At 39.4% G+C, this 20,679-nt stretch overlaps 1 protein-coding gene across 1 annotated transcript in view; it reads right to left on the reverse strand.

Moving 5' to 3' along the window:
* Window positions 1-45: 45 nt before the first annotated feature.
* Window positions 46-20,679, reverse strand: part of LOC107685600 (collagen alpha-1(XIV) chain-like) — a 131,833-nt gene continuing 111,199 nt past the window's right edge. Inside the window, exons 40-48 of the mRNA XM_016482245.1 lie at window positions 16,242-16,295; window positions 11,663-11,716; window positions 11,509-11,580; window positions 9,612-9,647; window positions 8,180-8,246; window positions 7,864-8,052; window positions 5,292-5,387; window positions 4,709-4,846; window positions 46-615 (exon numbers count right to left, since the gene is read on the reverse strand). Of these exons, the coding sequence (XP_016337731.1) occupies window positions 344-615; window positions 4,709-4,846; window positions 5,292-5,387; window positions 7,864-8,052; window positions 8,180-8,246; window positions 9,612-9,647; window positions 11,509-11,580; window positions 11,663-11,716; window positions 16,242-16,295 (978 nt within the window). The 3' untranslated portion in view covers window positions 46-343. The remainder of the gene's footprint in view (window positions 616-4,708; window positions 4,847-5,291; window positions 5,388-7,863; window positions 8,053-8,179; window positions 8,247-9,611; window positions 9,648-11,508; window positions 11,581-11,662; window positions 11,717-16,241; window positions 16,296-20,679) is intronic.

Below are 20,679 nucleotides of genomic sequence, written 5' to 3' on the forward strand. Positions count from 1 at the left end.
ATACTGTATATATTTAATTTTATTAATTTATTTTAAGTTGTGATATTTCTACTGGACAACCGGACAAAAAATACTGCTTGCGAAAATTGATTTTTTTTTTTGCAGTGTTCCTTCTTTGATCTTGCTTTTCATCTCTTTGGCTACATGCAGCCTCACAAAAGACAGAAAAGTTACTGGATGAATATCGACACAGTTTCATTTTCTAATCTTCTCCACAAACCCACCCCCATAAGGATGCATATAGCAGGCACTTTTCGGATTTCCCTCAGTCCTATCCTGCAGGATATTCTGATGAAAAGTGTTTGTATGTGGACGGTCTGTTTGCTGGGGCTGGCCACCCGAGCTATATGGCCTTCACTTGCACTTCCGACTCGTCGACGCTCCCCTCTTCGGCCGTGCTGCGGGAGAAGCGATGCGTGCCAGGTGACCTCATCCCCACCGTGTCACCAGGGTGGGCGGGGCCAAACCTGGCGCCATGGGGGTCAGGATAGCTGGGTTGATAGTACTGAGGAGGGTAGGCACGGTAGCCATCGTAAGGGTCCTCTTCCTCCTCATCGTTGTTGTCGTTGGTGGCGGGGCCGTAGTTTTGGTAGGGGTTGGGGGGTAACTGTTGTACTATGGGAACATGGGGGAATTAGATCGGTTGCCATCTTTTTCAGTCACCACCACCAAGTGAGCAGGCGTTGAGTTAGCGAGAAAAGGAAAAAGCAAAGAGATAAAGGCACAAAAGTCAGACAGAAAGGTAGAAGAGAGTTGTTACTGAGATTAGCTTAGTTTAGACAAAGGGGAAGATGTTTAGCATGGCTCGAGTTAGCCCATGCTGGTAAGTATTAAAACTACACCAAATAGCTAAAAGAATCTCCATTGGCGGAATGAATGCTAATATTTAATTCAAACATTTACTATAGTGACTGATTCATTTTGGAGATCTCTTAAAGCGCATTCTTGTGGTGCCATCAGCCAATCAGCATAATCGTGCTTCTCTAGAGTGATTAGTCACATGGTATTTATGGCTCAGGTGATTGGCTCAAAAAAAATCTGGATGCAGAATTGAGCAAAGATGGCAGATTTCAAATCTCATACTTTCAGGGGTCATGCTCCAGCCAAGCAGCTGACATTAAGACGAACAGGAATGGTAACAGATGGCTTTCTCCAGGTATTATAGATTGATTTAGATGTGCACTCTTACAAATAAAAGTTCTTTTTTGGCAACAGTGGTTCCATGAAGAACCTTTAACATCCATGGAACAGTTTCCAATACAAAAAAAAGGTTATTTATAGTGGAAAGAAAACAGGTTCTTTAAATTATGAAAATGCTTTTTACACTTAAAAAAAAAAGGTTATTTTAAGAACGGTTCACCAAAAGGAACCTAAAATGGATCTTCTGTGGCTGTGAAATCCTGCCTTTGGAACCTTTATTTTTAAGAGTGTGGGTTTAAAATTTCAACATTAATGCCAGAAAAGGTTGAAAACACTTTAGATTGTCTAAAACTGCAGTTTGCACAATGCTCAGAATGGTTAAAAAAGCATGGGGCTTCAATGGTGGTGACATTTTGAGAGTTGAGGAACCAAGTACATGGATTATCGAGTTTGGGAATAAGTCTTTGGTTTTGGCCCATGGAAGGAGGTGGGATGAAGAAATGAAGGGGAGAGAGGAGAAGAGCAGGTGGCTCTCTACTGTTTCTCAGTAGTCATTCTCATACTGCGCTGGACCTTCACATGCAGGTGTGAGACAGTGACGCCCCGGTAAGAGAGGAGAGAGACACTGCGGTAAGTGTGAGCTCGAAATAACCAACAGTATGCTCTCAGCAACACCTCGTCTGCCAGACTGTAATCTTTACATAGTGGAGATGTGTGTCTTTACACACACTTCAAAAGGAGAGTCAAGGATTCTCAATAAAGCATTAAAATCTGGTCAATACACATCTCATTAGAAATTAAGTATTATCTCAGAGAATGAGGGCTGAATAAGTTACAGAGCAATTTGCAATACTATTAAGCTGTGTTGCAAGATTTTATGCTGACTGAAAGCTTAAAGCTATAACCTTTATAGATCTTAAAAGTGTTGATGCAGTATTTCATCAATTGAGTGGAATATTACACTGTCATTTAACGGCCTTACATGGCAGAAACCCCAGAGAACATTAGTGTTATTTTTTCACAATACAAAACTGCAATAATATGCGAGGCGTTGGGTAGAAAGCTTCGCTATGATCTGATAAATCAATTATTTAAACGAGTGCTGTCCATTTCTGTCCAGCGTTTCTCATATTAAAAACTGAAATTCTGAAATCTTGTAAGCACACAGCTCACTCTTATACTTGGAAAGCATTTAGACTCCGTGAGAAATTTCTAAGTAGAATAATGGTTTGGGAAGGGCTAGTTTAATAGGATGAAAATCTCTGAGTCAGACCACAAGCTTGTTTATAGCAATGGGTTTGCCATTCATTAGCAGTTATGGAAATGCAATCTCAAGCGAGTATGTGTGAAGCACTTCAAAAGGCCGTGGAGAATAACATTATGGAAGATTGTGTGGTATGTTCCCTCATCAGTTTTCTGTATGGTGATTATCAGTGAAGCCTGAAGCAGTCTTAAACCCACAGCTCAATGAGGACTCGTCAGGGACGCTGTTCTCAGACTAACTCTATAATTGACTTTCAGATGTTCAGTATCCATGGTTACCTTGACAACTGCATGCAGATTTCATTGGGTTTCATTCACTAACTGGGCATATGCATCTATTTTTGCATAGAACTTGAATGTTTTCATTTGTCTGTCTATCTGTCTATCTATCTATCTATCTATCTGTGTCTGTCTGTCTGTCTGTCTGTCTGTCTGTCTGTGTCTATTACATCCATCCATCCATTCTTCTTTTTTACTGCCGTATCATATTGTATCATACCATACCATATTGTATAGTAGCCATCCATTAATCTGTCTATTTTATAGCATCCATTCATCCACCCATCCATCTGTCTATAGTGTCCACCCATCCGTCTATACTGTCCATCCAACCAATCAACCATCCATCCATCCACCCCCCATCTGTCTATAGAGTCCATCCATCCATCTGTCTATAATGTCCATCTATCCATCCACCCATCTGTCTATAGTATCCATCTAGGGCTGCACGATAAATCGAAATGGAATCGAGATCGCGATTCGACAGAAGCTGCGATTGTCATGCGTATCTTTCAGTGAAGCACGGTTCTGTGATCAGCAGTAAATCTCCATCCAAAGGCCAGAGGGCGCTCTCGCGCTAAAACTCCAAATACGCCTCGCAGAAGAAACCCAGAAAATGCCTATCGCTGCAGCTGAATAAACAGAAGATTCAACTGCTTTCATTGATACAAACAAAATGCGCATGACAATCACATTCGATTAATCGTGCAGCCCTATATCCATCCATCCATCCATCAACCCACCCTTCTGTCTATAGTATCCATCCATTCACCAATCTGTCTGAGTGTCCATCCATCCATCCACCTGTCTATAGTGTCCATCCACCTATCCATCTACCCATCTGTCTATTCGAATCAATCCATGTCTATTACATCCATCCATTCTTCTTTTTTACTGCCGTATCATATTGTATCATACCATACCATATTGTATAGTAGCCATCCATTAATCTGTCTATTTTATAGCATCCATCCATCCACCCCCCATCTGTCTATAGAGTCCATCCATCCATCTGTCTATAATGTCCATCTATCCATCCACCCATCTGTCTATAGTATCCATCTAGGGCTGCACGATAAATCGAAATGGAATCGAGATCGCGATTCGACAGAAGCTGCGATTGTCATGCGTATCCCTTCTGTCTATAGTATCCATCCATTCACCAATCTGTCTGAGTGTCCATCCATCCATCCACCTGTCTATAGTGTCCATCCACCTATCCATCTACCCATCTGTCTATTAGTATCCATCCATCAACCCACCCACCCTTCTGTCTATAGTATCCATCCATTCACCCATCCGTCTAGTGTCCATCCATCCATCCGTCTAGTGTCCATCCATCCATCCATCCACCTGTCTATAGTGTCCATCCACCTATCCATCTGTCTATAGTGTCCATCTATCCATCAACCCACCGACCCACCCTTCTGTCTGTAGTATCCATCCATTCACCCATCTGTCTAGAGTTGTCCATCCATCCATCCATCCATCCACCTGTCTATAGTGTCCATCCATCCATTCACCCATCCATCTATGGTATCCATCCATCCATCCATCTACCTACCCACCCAACCTAGCCACGACAAATTTTGCTTTCCAAGTTAAAAATTACAGTTGGATGAATTTCAATTAATTTTGTTTATTACTTTCTAATTCAAATGGCAATTCTACATTCTGTTACTACTGCTACTTCAATTCAAATTCAGGAAGGATAGTGGATTTGGCTGAAGCTGTTTTTTTATATGGGTGTGTCAATGCTTGTGGGCATATATTATTATAATTACTGCACCATCATTTAGAATAATCTGCATTCCTCAACATACAAAGAAATATGTGCATATGTTGTAAATCTGGTGTAAATTTCACTCGAGAACCTTTGCTTCATGCATACTGTAAGATCACTTGTACACAATTATTAATGAATGAGACCCACTGGATGTACCTGACAGAATAAAGTTTGAATGAAACTGAGAATCCTTGACAGATAGAGAGTTTGGGAGAGAGAGAAAGAGAAGGAGAGGATTACCTCCAACGTTGTATCCGATGCAGGAGTTCTGGTCGCAGTAGCCGGGGGGTCCAGCAGGACCAGGGCTACCAGGGATACCTGAACGTCCTGAGGTGCCTTGAATTCCAGGTCTCCCTGGAGGGCCCTGACTTCCTGTCCCTCACAAAATACAAGTTTTAGCCTTTTCCAGTCCACATCCCTCTGAGATGTCACTGGCTGTTACAGCTATGTTGCTTCAATGAATCTCATTTGTGAAGAGTATTGATCAAAGCACAATTAACAGCGAGCGGACGCTGACATTTTCCTACCAGTCTACCAACCAGCCGTACTGCTAAAATCAATATGAAAACATTTCTCCCTGACCCAAATATTGTTTCAATATCTGCTTGATATTCTAGACAGGAATCAAAGGAACCAAAAGCAGATCAAGATGTGTGCAGATGTTATTATTAAAAGTTTGCAAGCTTGTGTTTTCTTTGACAGAGGACATTTAATAATGGAAACTCCTGTAGTCTGTGCAATAAGAAGACAATTTGAATAGAACTTATTTTTTTTACTACTGGCTTGAGAACAAAGAAGTCATTGATTTTGACTTAAATGTAACATTTTAACAGTCTTTCACCTGGGGGCCCTGGAGGACCACGAGGGCCTTGTGTCCCAATCCCTGGACTGCCCTTCTCTCCCCTTTCTCCTGGGAGACCTGTACAAAGAGAGACAGGGATCTGTTAGAACATGCAAACCCATCTGGAGAAGCTGTATCCTTGTATTTTCTTTCCATGTGATTTAACTTATTCCACACCTTTATGAAACCATTAGAGAAGAAATAAAAGACCTGGATTGTGTTAATAACACTGACAGGTCTGATGTGGCTGATCTGTCAGTGAGAGCTACAGCAGAAGGGAATAACTTATTTAAGAGAATGACAACTTAAATCGCAATTGTTTTCTCACACAAATCTATCAGAATCTATCTATAGTATCTTTCTTTCTTTAAGAAGTCAGCATCGGAATTGAAACAGTAAGTGGTTAACGTTCCAATTGATCCAATTAATCTCTACTGGCAGATGCTGTAACTACACCAAAAAGCACCTTGAAATGAATGGGAATAATACGATTTCCTTGAAACATGGTTCATTTGTCCAAACTGTTGTCTCAAGGGTCTCTGAACACTCTGAATGTAAGCAGCTTTTTGCCCCACAGGCAGTCTGATCTTCATCACTTCTGAACAACACTGACAATCTAAAAGAGAACTTCTGAATAAGATTGTTCATTATAGGCCCCATGTTAACATAAACAGACAAATACCCCCCTATGTTATCCCTCATTAGTCTGTTTTGCACCGACTGCATCATATCCATGCTCTGCATGTTCCTGCTTGATATCTGAATGTTTGAATGCACAGATCCCTGAGAGAAGCAGTAATGATGGTGAAATCTCTCATGCTGAAACCTCAGGCTGTGTGTCAGAGCTCTTCTAATTGAGGACAGGAGACTAAGCAGTGTGGACACTCACTCATGATAGAGACTCTGGCTGAGAGTTGCTCTTGGCAGGAAGGTCATGCAGATCTAATGCAATTTGTGTACAGTCGTATTCAGGGGAAAGAAAGTTCCAGATTTTTTTTTTTTGTCACCTAAAAAAATGCTTTGGATCAACTTAAAAAATACTCTCTTTTGTTAGAGCCAAATTTATTAGTTTTTCTCAAATTATATTTATTGTTCGGTTCAAACCTTGATTTAATATTTATCAAAAATATTTATTATCTAAGTATAAGGCTTTTTTTTATAAAGACCATACCATACTTAATGAATATATTTTCTTTAGACATAAGCAAAAATGTTTAATGCAGGTCAGTAAAACAATTTTAGAAGTCTTTTTTTTTTCAACTTTATTTCAAGATAAAAAAAGCAAAATTAGCTCATTATGAAAGTATAATTTTCACTTAAGATAAAAATAAAAAATGTGTTGTTATCTAGGGCCAGATTTACTAAACAGGGCAAATTAGCGTTAGAGCGCAATGAGAGGAGAAAATTCTGCATGTGATTTACTGACAATGCGCACATTAAAGAACACAGACGCAGCCAGATCATTTCCATAATGACCAGCGCAATCTACCAAGAGCAGCGCAAATTACCACCTGCTTTAAGACTTGTTTTTTTTGTGCGTTAAAAGATGGCACAAATACCAGTAATTTAACGAGCACAAACGTTAGTAAATCGCGTTGCATGATTAATTTTAATACTCTTCTCCCATAAATTTTGCGTCTGAAAGGGAAATTCCTACAAAAGCATACTCAATAAGGTCAGGTGCAAAAATAACTGCGTCCACTCCTTTTCAGCACTAATTCTTCACTGCGTGTCTTTAGTAAAACCTGACAGTACTACTTTAATGCCAAAAGACAGTTTGCATTGGCGCAAGCTGTTAGTAAATCTGGCCCCTAATGTTTAATTTATTTTGTCTTTTTAAAATATGCATCATATTTGCTGTAATGTTCTAAAAAAATATTAATAAAACCCTCACTAAACTGTTCTGCACATCAACACTTTTAAACAAACTGGTCGTTTCACTTTTTCAGTGCAGTGTGGGACTTGTGATTGCTTAAGAGGCTGTCAACCTCAATTCAACTGTTACATACTAACGAGACTAAAGCGTTGCTTTGTGGCATCTTTGAAGTAGTTGTTCTTGGCTTACTAACATTACCCCAAAAAAAAGGGTTAGTAGTTTACATATTGTGTATGATGACGGGTGGTATTGAGGTTAGCCAAGGCTGTCAGCCAAGATATTAACAAAATTTATCATGGATGGGGTCAGAGAGGTCTTACTAATGTTCAGTATTATTATAGCTACAAGATCTCTGCTTAACCTTAAGCTGCAGGGGCAACATTTCTATCCAACAACTAATCATCCTTCATACTATGTATACTAGACTAGCCCAGAACCCACTGTGCATTTTGTTTATGCATCTAATACCCTACTGACATATTAATTTTGCTATTATTTGCTATTATTCCACAAACTCAGCTACTACTTTTCCACAATTTAATCTTCAAAAGTTCTGTTTTAACTTTCCCCCAACAATTTAATGCCTACAAATTCAAAACACATGTTCGTATTGTTGTATTCAGCAGTGTACAGTATCTAGTGCTGGAGTAGGTTATTATCACATGTAAAAATGTTTACCTCTCTCTCCTGGCCGGCCATTTTGCCCACTGGCTCCAGGGAATCCCGGTCTGCCAAAAGAACCCTGCTCTCCCTGTGGCCCCGGAGGTCCCGGTCGACCAGATTCACCTGGTGGACCTGGTACTGTTCGTACCGAAACAGACTGACTGGGAATCTGGTTCAGAATAGAGTTGTAGCGAGACAAGTGACCTGAGGGGGAGGGAGAAAAAAAGAAATTCACTTAGCGGGTCAACCGCGGTTAGACGACTTCCTGTGAGTCATGAATTTGGTAAAAGAGCGTCAAATCACATAGTATATGTACACAAAATATACTCACTCTGAATTAGCTGTTCACAAACTTGTCGCGCTATGGCACGGACAGCGGCCTGAGACTGCATATTACCCTTCAAGAACAAACAACATGGGATTCAGATGGGGATGTACAGTATCACAGTTTTGTCATTTGAAGTTAAATATTATAATCATTTTAAACCTTAGGCACTGCGAAAGTTATGCACTAGGAGAGCTACAAAAAAGAAACTGTACTGTGAAATTAGTCTGATTTGCCAGAGGTTAAGAACTTGAACTTATACAGAATGATGTATTCTGTTTCCTCTATGCTGGGCACATAAAAAGAGAGAGCCGCAAAAACTGAGACAATCAATAAAAAGGCAACATATTCTTTTTGCTCTCAAAGTCTGGACAGTTTCCTGAGGATGAGCTTTAGGGTGATGAATTCTGACTCAGATATACCGGATTTAGAGTGTTTCTCACATTAAGAACAACACCAAATTAATGTGTTTTTTTTAATAGGTCATTCTGATAAGTGGATTAGTGGATCTGTCCATTCCATTGAACATGTTAATAATAATAATAATAATATATACGCTAGATAGATAGATAGATAGATAGATAGACAGACAGACAGAGAGTCAGATAGATAGATAGATAGATAGATAGATAGATAGACAGAGAGACAGATAGATAGATAGATAGATAGATAGATAGATAGATAGATAGACAGACAGACAGAGAGTCAGATAGATAGATAGATAGATAGATAGATAGATAGACAGAGAGACAGATAGATAGATAGATAGATAGATAGATAGATAGATAGATAGATAGATAGATAGGCAACTACTTTGTTACTTGCCATACTACAGGAAATAACAATTAATAATAAATAAGTAAATGAATAAATTAACTATTTTGACAACACTGTCCATTCTGTGTGTTAATTAATTTTCCAATCCACTAACACCACTGTTTACACCATAAAAGCAAGCATACAACATGTATTAAGACCACAAGCTGCCACTTTAGCTGCTTTAAATGGAGGCTAAGAGCCTGTACAACGTGGGTGTTTAATTCACCCAATTTAACACTCTCCACACACCCTTTGTGTGGTGGCCAGTACCACAGCAGTGGAGAAATCAGAACCAAAGAATAAAAACACAAATATATTGTTGTGTGGAAGCTCTGGACCAAGTCTGACTGTGAGGCTTGATAGACAGCTTTAGCTGTATATGTGCTACTTCTAATGCTCCCGCAGCGACTGAATTAAAAACCCCAAGCATTTAGACAGAGTGTGAAAAAGCGAAGGAGCTATAATTCAGTGCTGCTGCTGTGATTTTTATCAAGAGGCCTGTCAGTAAGCCTCTTAATCCTGTCGCTGATAAACCGCCATTATGTGCACCACCCGAGTGCCACATGCCTCCACCCTAATCTAAACTCCATGACAGTTTAGATGCAGATTGGAGACTCACTCTCTCTCCTCGTTCGCCTTTGGCGCCGGGAGGCCCCTGCAAAAATAGAAAAAGAAAGTGAAGACAAACATTTCCGAATTCACCGATTGGAGAAGAAAAAGACCAAAAAGCAAAACGAAGACATTAATGACTGTTTGGAGAGGGGGATTTGAATGTGAGAGCGGACCAAATCGATCGCGGATGAAACGCATGAGCCAAAAACATAAAATGGATGCGTCACTGACCTAATGTGTTGGAAAACAGACTGAGATTTGTGGCCAGAGCACCGTGGCTGCTAAACAATTCTGATATCATAACATCTGGATAAAAATGAGATGTAACCCTGAGACAGACTCATTGGAGGCTCACTGGGACTCATCGTGAGGATATATGGTTGTTGTGCCAGACTGTGTGAGAATATGATCATAGTTTATTTCAAGTACTGCATGTAATTTCACACATCGGAGCACGAGGTTATGGCTCTATATCTATATTGTAGTAGAATTAACAAAGCCCTGCTCTTCTATAAACTGGGCCACAATTGGTCATAAACTTGTCATCTTACTGACAATCTCTCTTTCAGGGCTTATAAAAAGAAAGACGTACAGGTTTCAAATCAGTGTTGAGAGGTTACACTGCAATCGAGCTCTGCAGATGTTCCTCAATGACTGTGCTGGAGCATATGGTTCTACTTTACAAATCTATGAGAACAAATGCAAGGTAATAGAGCTCCAACTTATATAGGTGTCACTCAGCAGGAAACTCATAGAGACTGACGTTAATTCAGAATCCCTTGTGCTTCTAATATACAAATGGGAAACAAACATTTCAGTCAAAGGCTCTGTGCAAACAATACCTGAGATTTCTCAGTTTACAGGTCTCTCTCTGAACAGTCGGACTGTATAAGATAGATCTTTGCAGGCTGAAACTGAGCTACAGTGAGCCTAAGAACAAAGTGCTTCAAAGCCAAAACTCTACTCATGTGGAGCTGTCTGCTCCAGCATTCATAACTGATTTCTAGGCTTGAATAAAGTGACTCTTCATGATAAATACTGTAGGTGGATTTCTAGCTTCTACACACGTGGACTTTCAAAGCAAAAATCATCCTGCTGAATAGATCAGGCTAGTTAGTGCAGGTTTGGTGTTACTCTAGCTTGAGGATGTCTAGTCCTGCTCCTGGAGGGCCACTATCCTGCAGAGCTCATCTTAAACACACCTGAACCAGATAATGTTGAAACTTCCAGGCAAGTGTGCTGAAGCAGGTTGGACCTTCAGGAGCAGAATTGGACACCTCTGGTCTAGCTGGAGGACCATTATAATCATTCTGTTTACCAGCAAAACCTGGGTGGCCAACGTCTTTCTGGCAAATATGGTTAACTAAGGCAAAGTTTAACAGTAAGGATTGCTCTGCTGGCACCACGGCAATGGTAAAAGTTGTAAATTGTCGTAAAACCCTCTTGTGTTTGCCCTGGACCAGCGGGCCATCCTTATTGTTGAGCCTTGCCAAGAGAAGCCTAATGAGAACATCAGCACATCACCACCAAACCATGCTGTTTTTTTAATCAGGTATATTCAATATCTGTTGAGTGGGTAACCAAAGGACCAATTTGCTTTATGACCTCAAAATATGTTTAATTCTGGTCTCTCTTTTCAGCTTTGTTGGCCTGGTACTTCAGTGAGAATAATGCTGGAGTCTGACACTAAAGAGAATGAGTCAGCAGTAGGATAGTCTGCCAGAATTCAATGTTCCTTCAACTAAACAAGAACTCCACAAAACCACATTTATAGAACTGAGTCAAACACTTTACCTCTTGCTTAAAGACAGGGACACAGACTTAATTATCAGCTGATGCCACGACTTGCAGTCTATAACATTTTGATTTTAGTTTATTCAACATGACTGTAATGCAGTACTCACAGGTGTCCCCTGATCACCCATTTGCCCTGGAGATCCACTTGGTCCTGGAGCCCCAGGAGCTCCAGGGCTTCCCTAAAATGAGATATTGAGAGGACAAAAGGTTCATGACCAAGTCTCAGAAAGACTCAAAGAGTGATTTTATCATGTTATATACCATTGGTCCTGGAGGGCCCTGTCCTCCCTGGGGTCCATCCTTACCCGGTAGGCCCTAAAACGAAAGAATTTTGATGACCACAATGCTTTGTTTAAAATAAAAAACTGTGATATATCAATATAAATACAGCATAGCATCTTCTTTTAGCACATTTGTATGAAACCGTAAAACGCCGAAGTCCCAATTCTCATAAGGGAATCTAAGAAACAGTAAGCAGAAACGAAGATAACACATTATGAAGTGCCAGTGCTTCCTGCACAGCTTTTCTTTAGCAAAATAAATCATTACCCAAGTTGTGAATGTGAGTTTGTATTCTGAAATAAATGTGATGAGATAAAAACTGCAAAATAATGTTGTTGCGGGCTGCACGCAAAAACAAACATACAGCTAGAAGAGTCTAGTCTGATTCACAAACAAATGACTCAAAAAAGACAAACTCACAATTTACCAGTTTGAATCAGCCTGATGAAACTAAATGAACAGCATGTGTTCAACTCTGGCTGACCTCTGTACACTGGCAGCATGAACTTTTTTGGAACAGTTCAACAGTCAACGTTTCCAATGCAAAAGACCAGATACACAAACGCTAACAGCAAAGTAACAGAACAGGTGGAAATGTGTTTTAACTGGAACATCCATTCCACTACTGTTTTATTGTAGAATACTGGGATGCACCTGAAGTACCTCAGTAGGGGATAGAGACTCAACAACAACAACTTAATGTCAGATCTGTCTGCATAAATTATATAATACGGTTCTGGCTGCTTCCTTTTAGCCAGTGATCCAACTGAGTTTAAGTGTTCTTCCACTGAACATGCCTCATTGCCCTAAATATCTGGCTCTTTTGGGAAACAGGCCAATGGAGGAAAGGGAAAACAATGTAACATTTAAATTGCCTCAAGTGTAACATACTTTTGGAGTACCACACTTCAAGAGCATAAAGCCTCAGAATAGTTCGAGTGCATGCAACATATGCAATCCCATATGAGTGCTTGAGGTCACAGAAGTTTTTCTCACAGAAGCTATGTGTGTGTTGAGGTGGATAAGAACCTCCCTCAAGAAGGAGTCATGGTGGAAGCATGCTATTAACACCTCTTTGCTTTGTGCTCATATTCAATGAGGCCAAACACACCATTTATTCACTGCAACAATGACATTCCAGAACTAGAACTACATATCATTTTACAATGTCATTTATTTCTGTGATGGCAATGCTGAATTTTAGACTTCTAGGATTTAGTTTCACATGATGCTTCAGAAATCATTCTAATATGCTGATTTGATGCTTAAATAACATTTCATATTATCCTCAATATTCAAAATGGTGATAGAAACCGTTATCTTAAAGTAATCAAGACGTATTCACCAGTTTTTCACTAAGTGAACACAAGAAATTATTTAATCATTTCAACAATACACTTTAATTAGATTCAGAAATTAAACTTATCAACTCTTTTTTTTCTGCATTTATATCAGACCTTATTAAAATATTTGTGATATTCACATTATTGCTTAATTTTATTGCCAGCAAAATCAGAATATATTGTGTATATTTCATATATTGCCCATCCCAGTTTGGTGTCAATCTAGAAATTTCACCTCTTTGTACCATGCTTTGTACAGTTTTATTCTAGTGTCTCCATGAAATCTGTTTGCAAGTGAAAATCCCAGAAATACTGAATAATTTCTTCAGCACTTCATTGTGTGCCGCTTACAGGCAAGACAACCAGTTAGTTAACCTTGGAACTGTACTAATATTCTTTTACAAATGTTCTGTTTAGAGATTATCATAAGTTCAAAGCCAAACATCTGCTTTCTTTGTTAAACTGTCATAGTGAGTTATTGTGTATGAAACCACAGCAGATTTATCCCTCAACCTGCTTTAAATCAGCTCAGTAAGCAGCAGTGTGGTCTGAAACACCTCCATTTGTGCTCCTTGTTTTTCTTTTCTGATGCAAAATGACAGATTTAGTCAAACATTTCCACTCAGGCTGCTCATTACTAAACAGAGATGGCGAACTTGCACTCTCTCACTAAGACATTAACATTTAATTACACCACACGGCTTTGGGAATGGTAATCGAATAACCACCTCATGCATATTTTTCATTACAGTTCACAGAATGAGTCTAGTGTTCCTTTTTTCAATCTTAATCTGTATAGGCTACATACATATATGCGATTCCGCTCTTTTATGAATAACGATATTAAACCTCTCTATGCAGCGCAAAACACCTAGACTAGGAGGCAACTATATATTTCACGTGTTACATGTGAGCTGATACTAAAATCATTTTAAGGTCTGTGAATCACATGTGCGTGATTCCGAAATGTCAAGTAAGGCTTTGTTCACAAGTTGCTTAATTTGGTTTGGAGATGAGGAACAAAATCAATAACGAAAACAAACACGTTGAGCGCTTATTATGATAGTCTAGCGGGACAGATCTGATTAGTTCAGGTTGTGGTGTTATTGACTAGCAGTCCTGTAAATTGAATCTGTGAGTCAGGGCCTCCTTCAGCGTAATCAGATCTGTTCAGACACAGAAGAACACATAAGCTTCATTTGATAAGCCGCCCATGTGGAATTGTTCTTACATGGCATGACTGAAAGTGCGTTTACTTTATAATATCACTTAGGCCATCAAAGTTAACTCATGCATTAAAGCATTAATTATGAATTAATTATTAAAAAAAAAAAAAACAGTGGTTTAAAAATTAATGCATTAATGCAAAATTAATGCAAATTAACAATTTATGCCCCCTGACCCGAATGTAAATTCCGTAGTAAGTAATTTTCCCTCCAGTGGAAGTTTGAAGTACCACTTAAATGCAAGGTGTATTTTTGCAAATTCTGCAGGGGATCATCCCACCTCCCATGGCAAGAATTATTCATGCAGAATAGAGTGCAAAGAATGGAAACGTACACAGGGGTTTCCATGTGCATTTTTAACAGATGCATGAATGTATCTGTATGACTGTTTAAAATAAAATATAACAATTATTACAAAATAAAATAAAAAAGTCAAATAAAATCACAAACAATTATCTTAATTGACTGAATGCTTTAAAATTTAATCTACAAAAATATGACTATCAATTAATAAAACGAAAAATTACACTGAAAATTTACATAATTTTAATGGTAAAAGACAGTCAAAATCTTACGGTAAAAACCTGTTGATTGGTTACTGATTAGTAACAGTTTTTGGAAGCAATTTACAGTGAAAACCCATAAATTGACATTTCTCAGAATTCTCTGGTTGTTCATCAAAAGAACTGTTTCTTATCAGGTATGTACATAACTATGTAGGGTTTTATTTTTCATCTTATGTTATGAATTTAATGTTCATTGTATTTTCAGTGTTAGTGTTAATTTTAGTGTCGACAGTGGTGATGGTGTTTTGTATTTGTGCACCATCTATAAAACAATTACCAAAACTGATTGACAACCCTGAATATTACAAACAGTCATTTGTAATGGTACAACTTCCTCAGCTTATCTGATATCATCATGAAGAACTAACAATAAAGTTTGAATTGAGTTTATGAAAAACGCTTACTCTCTGTCCTGGAGGTCCATCTCGGCCTGGTCCTCCACTGGCACCTGGTACACCCTGAAAGTAAATAAACAAGACAACATAATCAATGACAGACATAGCTGTTTACAAAATGTGTGGCCTTTGCCGAGTAATAAATGTTCAGCCCTATTGTTTCACGTGGCCATTGGCATACACAGAATGTCTTCCATTCTCACCGGCTACGATATTGACATTATCAAAGTGCTCAATCTCAAGGCTGAGGAGGTAATCGAAAGTGAAGACAGTTTGTGTGGTCTGAGTCATTGTGATTTGAAGAGCTGCTCTGCTATGATATCTTACATAAAAAGAACATAAACTGTAAGCCTAGTTAGTCCTTGAAGATCAGGGCAACCAAACGACTGAGTGTTTTTGTACCCACAATGAAAATCAATTCCAGTCCATTGACTTACATTGTATGGAACCCACTGACTTTCATTGTAAGGGCAAAAACATTTGAAAGAAACATTTTTAAAATATCTTCTTTTGTGTCCCACAGGACGAACAAAGTCATACAGATTTGGAAGGGTAAGTAGAACTATATTTTGGGGTAAACTACTCTTTAAAGCACTAAATTCACAAGAAACACCAGGACTGTGACACAGTTTGAAATGTCTACTACAGACGTCACTGCTTCCATCTCAGCGATTAGCATTTTCCACCTCCCATTTGCATAAAGTTGAGCATTTCTGGTTGTTCATCAAAAGAACTGTTTCTTAGATTTTTCTTATCAGGTATGTACATAACTATGTAGGGTTTTATTTTTCATCTTATGTTATGAATTTAATGTTCATTGTATTTTCAGTGTTAGTGTTAATTTTAGTGTCGACAGTGGTGATGGTGTTTTGTATTTGTGCACCATCTATAAAACAATTACCAAAACTGATTGACAACCCTGAATATTACAAACAGTCATTTGTAATGGTACAACTTCCTCAGCTTATCTGATATCATCATGAAGAACTAACAATAAAGTTTGAATTGAGTTTATGAAAAACGCTTACTCTCTGTCCTGGAGGTCCATCTCGGCCTGGTCCTCCACTGGCACCTGGTACACCCTGAAAGTAAATAAACAAGACAACATAATCAATGACAGACATAGCTGTTTACAAAATGTGTGGCCTTTGCCGAGTAATAAATGTTCAGCCCTATTGTTTCACGTGGCCATTGGCATACACAGAATGTCTTCCATTCTCACCGGCTACGATATTGACATTATCAAAGTGCTCAATCTCAAGGCTGAGGAGGTAATCGAAAGTGAAGACAGTTTGTGTGGTCTGAGTCATTGTGATTTGAAGAGCTGCTCTGCTATGATATCTTACATAAAAAGAACATAAACTGTAAGCCTAGTTAGTCCTTGAAGATCAGGGCAACCAAACGACTGAGTGTTTTTGTACCCACAATGAAAATCAATTCCAGTCCATTGACTTACATTGTATGGAACCCACTGACTTTCATTGTAAGGGCAAAAACATTTGAAAGAAACATTTTTAAAATATCTTCTTTTGTGTCCCACAGGACGAACAAAGTCATACAGATTTGGAAGGGTAAGTAGAACTATATTTTGGGGTAAACTACTCTTTAAAGCACTAAATTCACAAGAAACACCAGGACTGTGACACAGTTTGAAATGTCTACTACAGACGTCACTGCTTCCATCTCAGCGATTAGCATTTTCCACCTCCCATTTGCATAAAGTTGAGCATTTCTCTGCTTTTTATGGCTGTCACCCCTTGCATCGCTCTTTTAACAATCCCATAATCCCCTGCAAAAACCTGCCGCTCAGCTCCTACAGAGCATCAACTGAAAATGCATGCTCATCTCCAGGTGAGCATGTACAAATATGTTCATTTAGAATAAACTGTCTTCATAATGATATGATATTTCATCCTTTCAGTTACAAAACTACGAATAAAGAAGTTCAACTCAACATCACCCCATATATCAGCACCACACACACACACACACACACACTAAAATGGGCTTCGTTTCATCACAAGTGGACTCGTAATTCTGAAACTGTGTGTGAGGGCACCCATAACAGTATTATATACGGGGCTCTCAGCGCCAGCGGCAGAGACAGACCAGGGAAGAGATGCGGCAAATGACATGGAGGACTGGCAACCAGCAGCCAATGAATATAATTCACAGGCTGACAGGATAGATTAGCCCTGAGTGAGAACTATGGGCATCTCTGCTGCAGTACGGCAAAGACCGCTTCCTCCTTACTGCCAACATAACTCTGAAAGAACTCAATACTGGCTGCTAATGGAAGCAAGTGTGCGGATGGCCCCTCTGCTTAAAGGAGGATATCCATCTCAAGACTTGATGTCTATACTGGAAGACTGAGGAACGTATGGGTGGGTGGGTGTGTGTGTGTGTGTGTTTGTACTTTGACCACTGGAAAAGCCAGGATGTTCTTTTCGTCACCCTGAAGAACTCTATAGGGATTTTTCCTGAGTGGTTGTCATTGGCTTCACATCAAACAGCTATTCCTCACCAAATGGAACTGTCACTGTGAATGTTTTAGAAGCCTTTTGGTGACACTTTCCGCAGAAATCTAAAAACCAGCAGTTGGTTGTCACAGAAAAGGGAGAAATTTAACAAGCTTGTGAAAGAGGCTTTAGAAGCATAAAAGTCTAAGACATCTGCTTGAGGCAAAACTATGAATTCCATCCTGCCTGCTTAGAATTGTCTTTTGAGTTAAGGCACATTAGATTCTCCCTCAAATAAGATCTTAATATGATAATTTTCATGTCAAAGTGCTTTATTATTATGTAGAGGTGTGTGGTGGACTGAAATGAGTAGGAAGAGAAGCTGGGTTTCCCAATGTGCACTACGTTTCAAATGTTTGGGGTCGGTAAGATTTTTTAAATGTTTTTGAAAGAAGTCTCTTATGCTATTTGATCAATAATACAGCAAAAATAGTAATATTGTGTTCAATTCAGAAATCATTCTATTATGCTGAAATGGTGCTCAACCATTTTTTTTATTAGCATTGTTGAAAACTGATGTGCTGTTTAATATTTTTGTGGAAACTATGATTTATTTTTTAAGATTCTTTGATGAATAGAAAGTCCCATTCAAATTCAACATTCCACTCTCTCCTAGCCTCATTTGATCTTAAACGGCTTACCACCACAGGAACTCACAAGTCAGGGAAACAGCTCAACCTCATTTAGTGAAACTTCTGCGCATTTATGATAATTTATTCGCTACTTTTGGTTTACAACTTACTTCTTGTGTGCCACCAACCCTTCTGCCAGTTGCATTCGGACAAAACCTGCTCCCTTTCTCCTTCCCACCATTCCTCAGTTGTGCCATCCTGTCTTCAATCTCCCACACACTTCTCATCACTGGATGCGAATAGTGCCACAGACACTTTATGCTCCACTTTAACTTCTTGTCTAAACAATATCTGTCCTCTCTCCTCTAGGCCAGCACATTCTACTCCCTTCAACCCCAGATTGTCTGATGTTCTTCATGAACACTGGCCCAAACTCAAGGATGCATGAAGAAAATGGCACAAATCCAGCTGACCTGAGTATGTATCAGTCACTGCTTTCTTTTTTTTCTGTTAAGGTCCACACTGCCAAAACTTCATATTTTCACAACAAGATCAACAGCTACGCACAAACTCTTCAAAACATTCAACTCTCTCCTCTGTCCCCTTCTGCCATTTCCCACCACCTCTTTAACAGCTGATGATTTTGCCAATTTTTTCAAATACAAATCTAGAATCATCAGCAGTCAGTTTTTCAGTTTTCACACACAGTAACCAACCACATCTACAGCCAACAATCTCCTCTCCTCATTTTCTCACAGAGGCAGAAGTATCAAAACTTCTCCTCTCCATTCATCCTCCACTATGCCCTCTAGTCCCCATTCCCTCACACCTTCTACAAGCTACTTCTCCTACACTCTTACCAGCACTCACACACAACATCAACATCTCTCCACACAGGCATTTTCCCACCATATTCAAGCAGGTTCGGGTAACCCCACTGCTTAAAAACTACACTAAACACCTCCCATTCATTGTAAAAACACATAAACAAGTTGTTTTCAACCAGGTATAATCTTTTCTTCCACCGAATAACCGGCTGGATGAGAACCAATCAGGCTTCAAAAGTGGCCATTTGGATGAGACTGCATTAATGTCAGTCACTGGATCCTTGCAGATTGTGAAAGTTCTCATTTTTCTGGATCTAACTGCCGTTTTGACATTGTCAATCATCAGATCCCTCTGTCCACCCTCTCATCACTGGGTAACACAGAAACTCTACTCTGGTTTGAATCCTATACCTCATAGGCCTTTCAGGGTTGCCTGGAGGGGTGTTCCCTCAGGGTCGTTCCTCAAGGATCAGTTCTTGGACCCCTTCTCTTCTCCATATACACTACAGCACTGGGGACTACTATATAGGCACATGGATTCTCCTACCATTGCTATGCTGATGACACACAGCTTTATTTATTTCTTTTTTTATTTCAATGAGATGATTCAAAGATAGCTGCACGAATCCCAGACTGAAAGAATATCACCTCCAGCTCAACTTAGCAAAGACAGACCTTCTTGTTTTCCCTGGCACTCCAGCTGTACAGCACAATTACACCATCCAGCTAGGTTCACAAACAATTATCTCATCAAATTTGGTCAGAAATCTTGGGGTAATCTTTAATGACCAGCTGTCCTTCAAAGACAGCATGATCATGTAGGTTTGCGTTGCACAATATCAGGAAGATCAGGTCCTTCCTAATTTCCTATTTCAATGCTCTTCTGGCTGGACTTCCATCCATTGCAATCAAACCTCTACAAAGGATTCAGAACCAGCAGCACAACTAGTCTTCAATGAGCCCAAGAGAGCCCACGTCACACCTCTCTTTATCTCTCTTCACTGGCTACCGGTTGTGGCTTACATCAAGTTCAAGACACTGATACTTGTATCAAGAACACCCACGGGCTCCACACCTTCCAACCTCCACACAGTCTTAACCCAGTCAACAATTTGATCTCACAATGATGTCACCATGAGCTCACACGATTCTCATGGTGTGGTCACAATGTGTGTGTCAGTCTACATCCCCTCCAGAAGCCTGAGGTCGGTAAGTCAACAGCACCTTGTTGTACCATCACAGAAATGCACAAAGTCCTTTTCCAGAACATCTTCATTCACTGTTCCTTGCTGGTGGAATGATCTTCCCAACCCTATCTGGATCACTAAATCCCTTGCTATATTTACTGACCACAAACCTTTAAACAGTAGTGTAAATAATAAATGTAAACTTGTCATATCCCAGCTGATGTTTTCACAAATGTTTCCCAGTTAAAGCCACATGGAACACCATATTACCTTACATTTGGGACAATCAACAAGCAACCAATACTCCAACATTTCTGTGAATATGCGCATTGTCAGATCAACAAATCTGCCTGTCACAGTG

The sequence above is a fragment of the Sinocyclocheilus anshuiensis genome, unplaced genomic scaffold, assembly GCF_001515605.1.
Source record: "Sinocyclocheilus anshuiensis isolate Anshui unplaced genomic scaffold, SAMN03320099.WGS_v1.1 scaffold185, whole genome shotgun sequence".
Taxonomy (NCBI): domain Eukaryota; kingdom Metazoa; phylum Chordata; class Actinopteri; order Cypriniformes; family Cyprinidae; genus Sinocyclocheilus; species Sinocyclocheilus anshuiensis.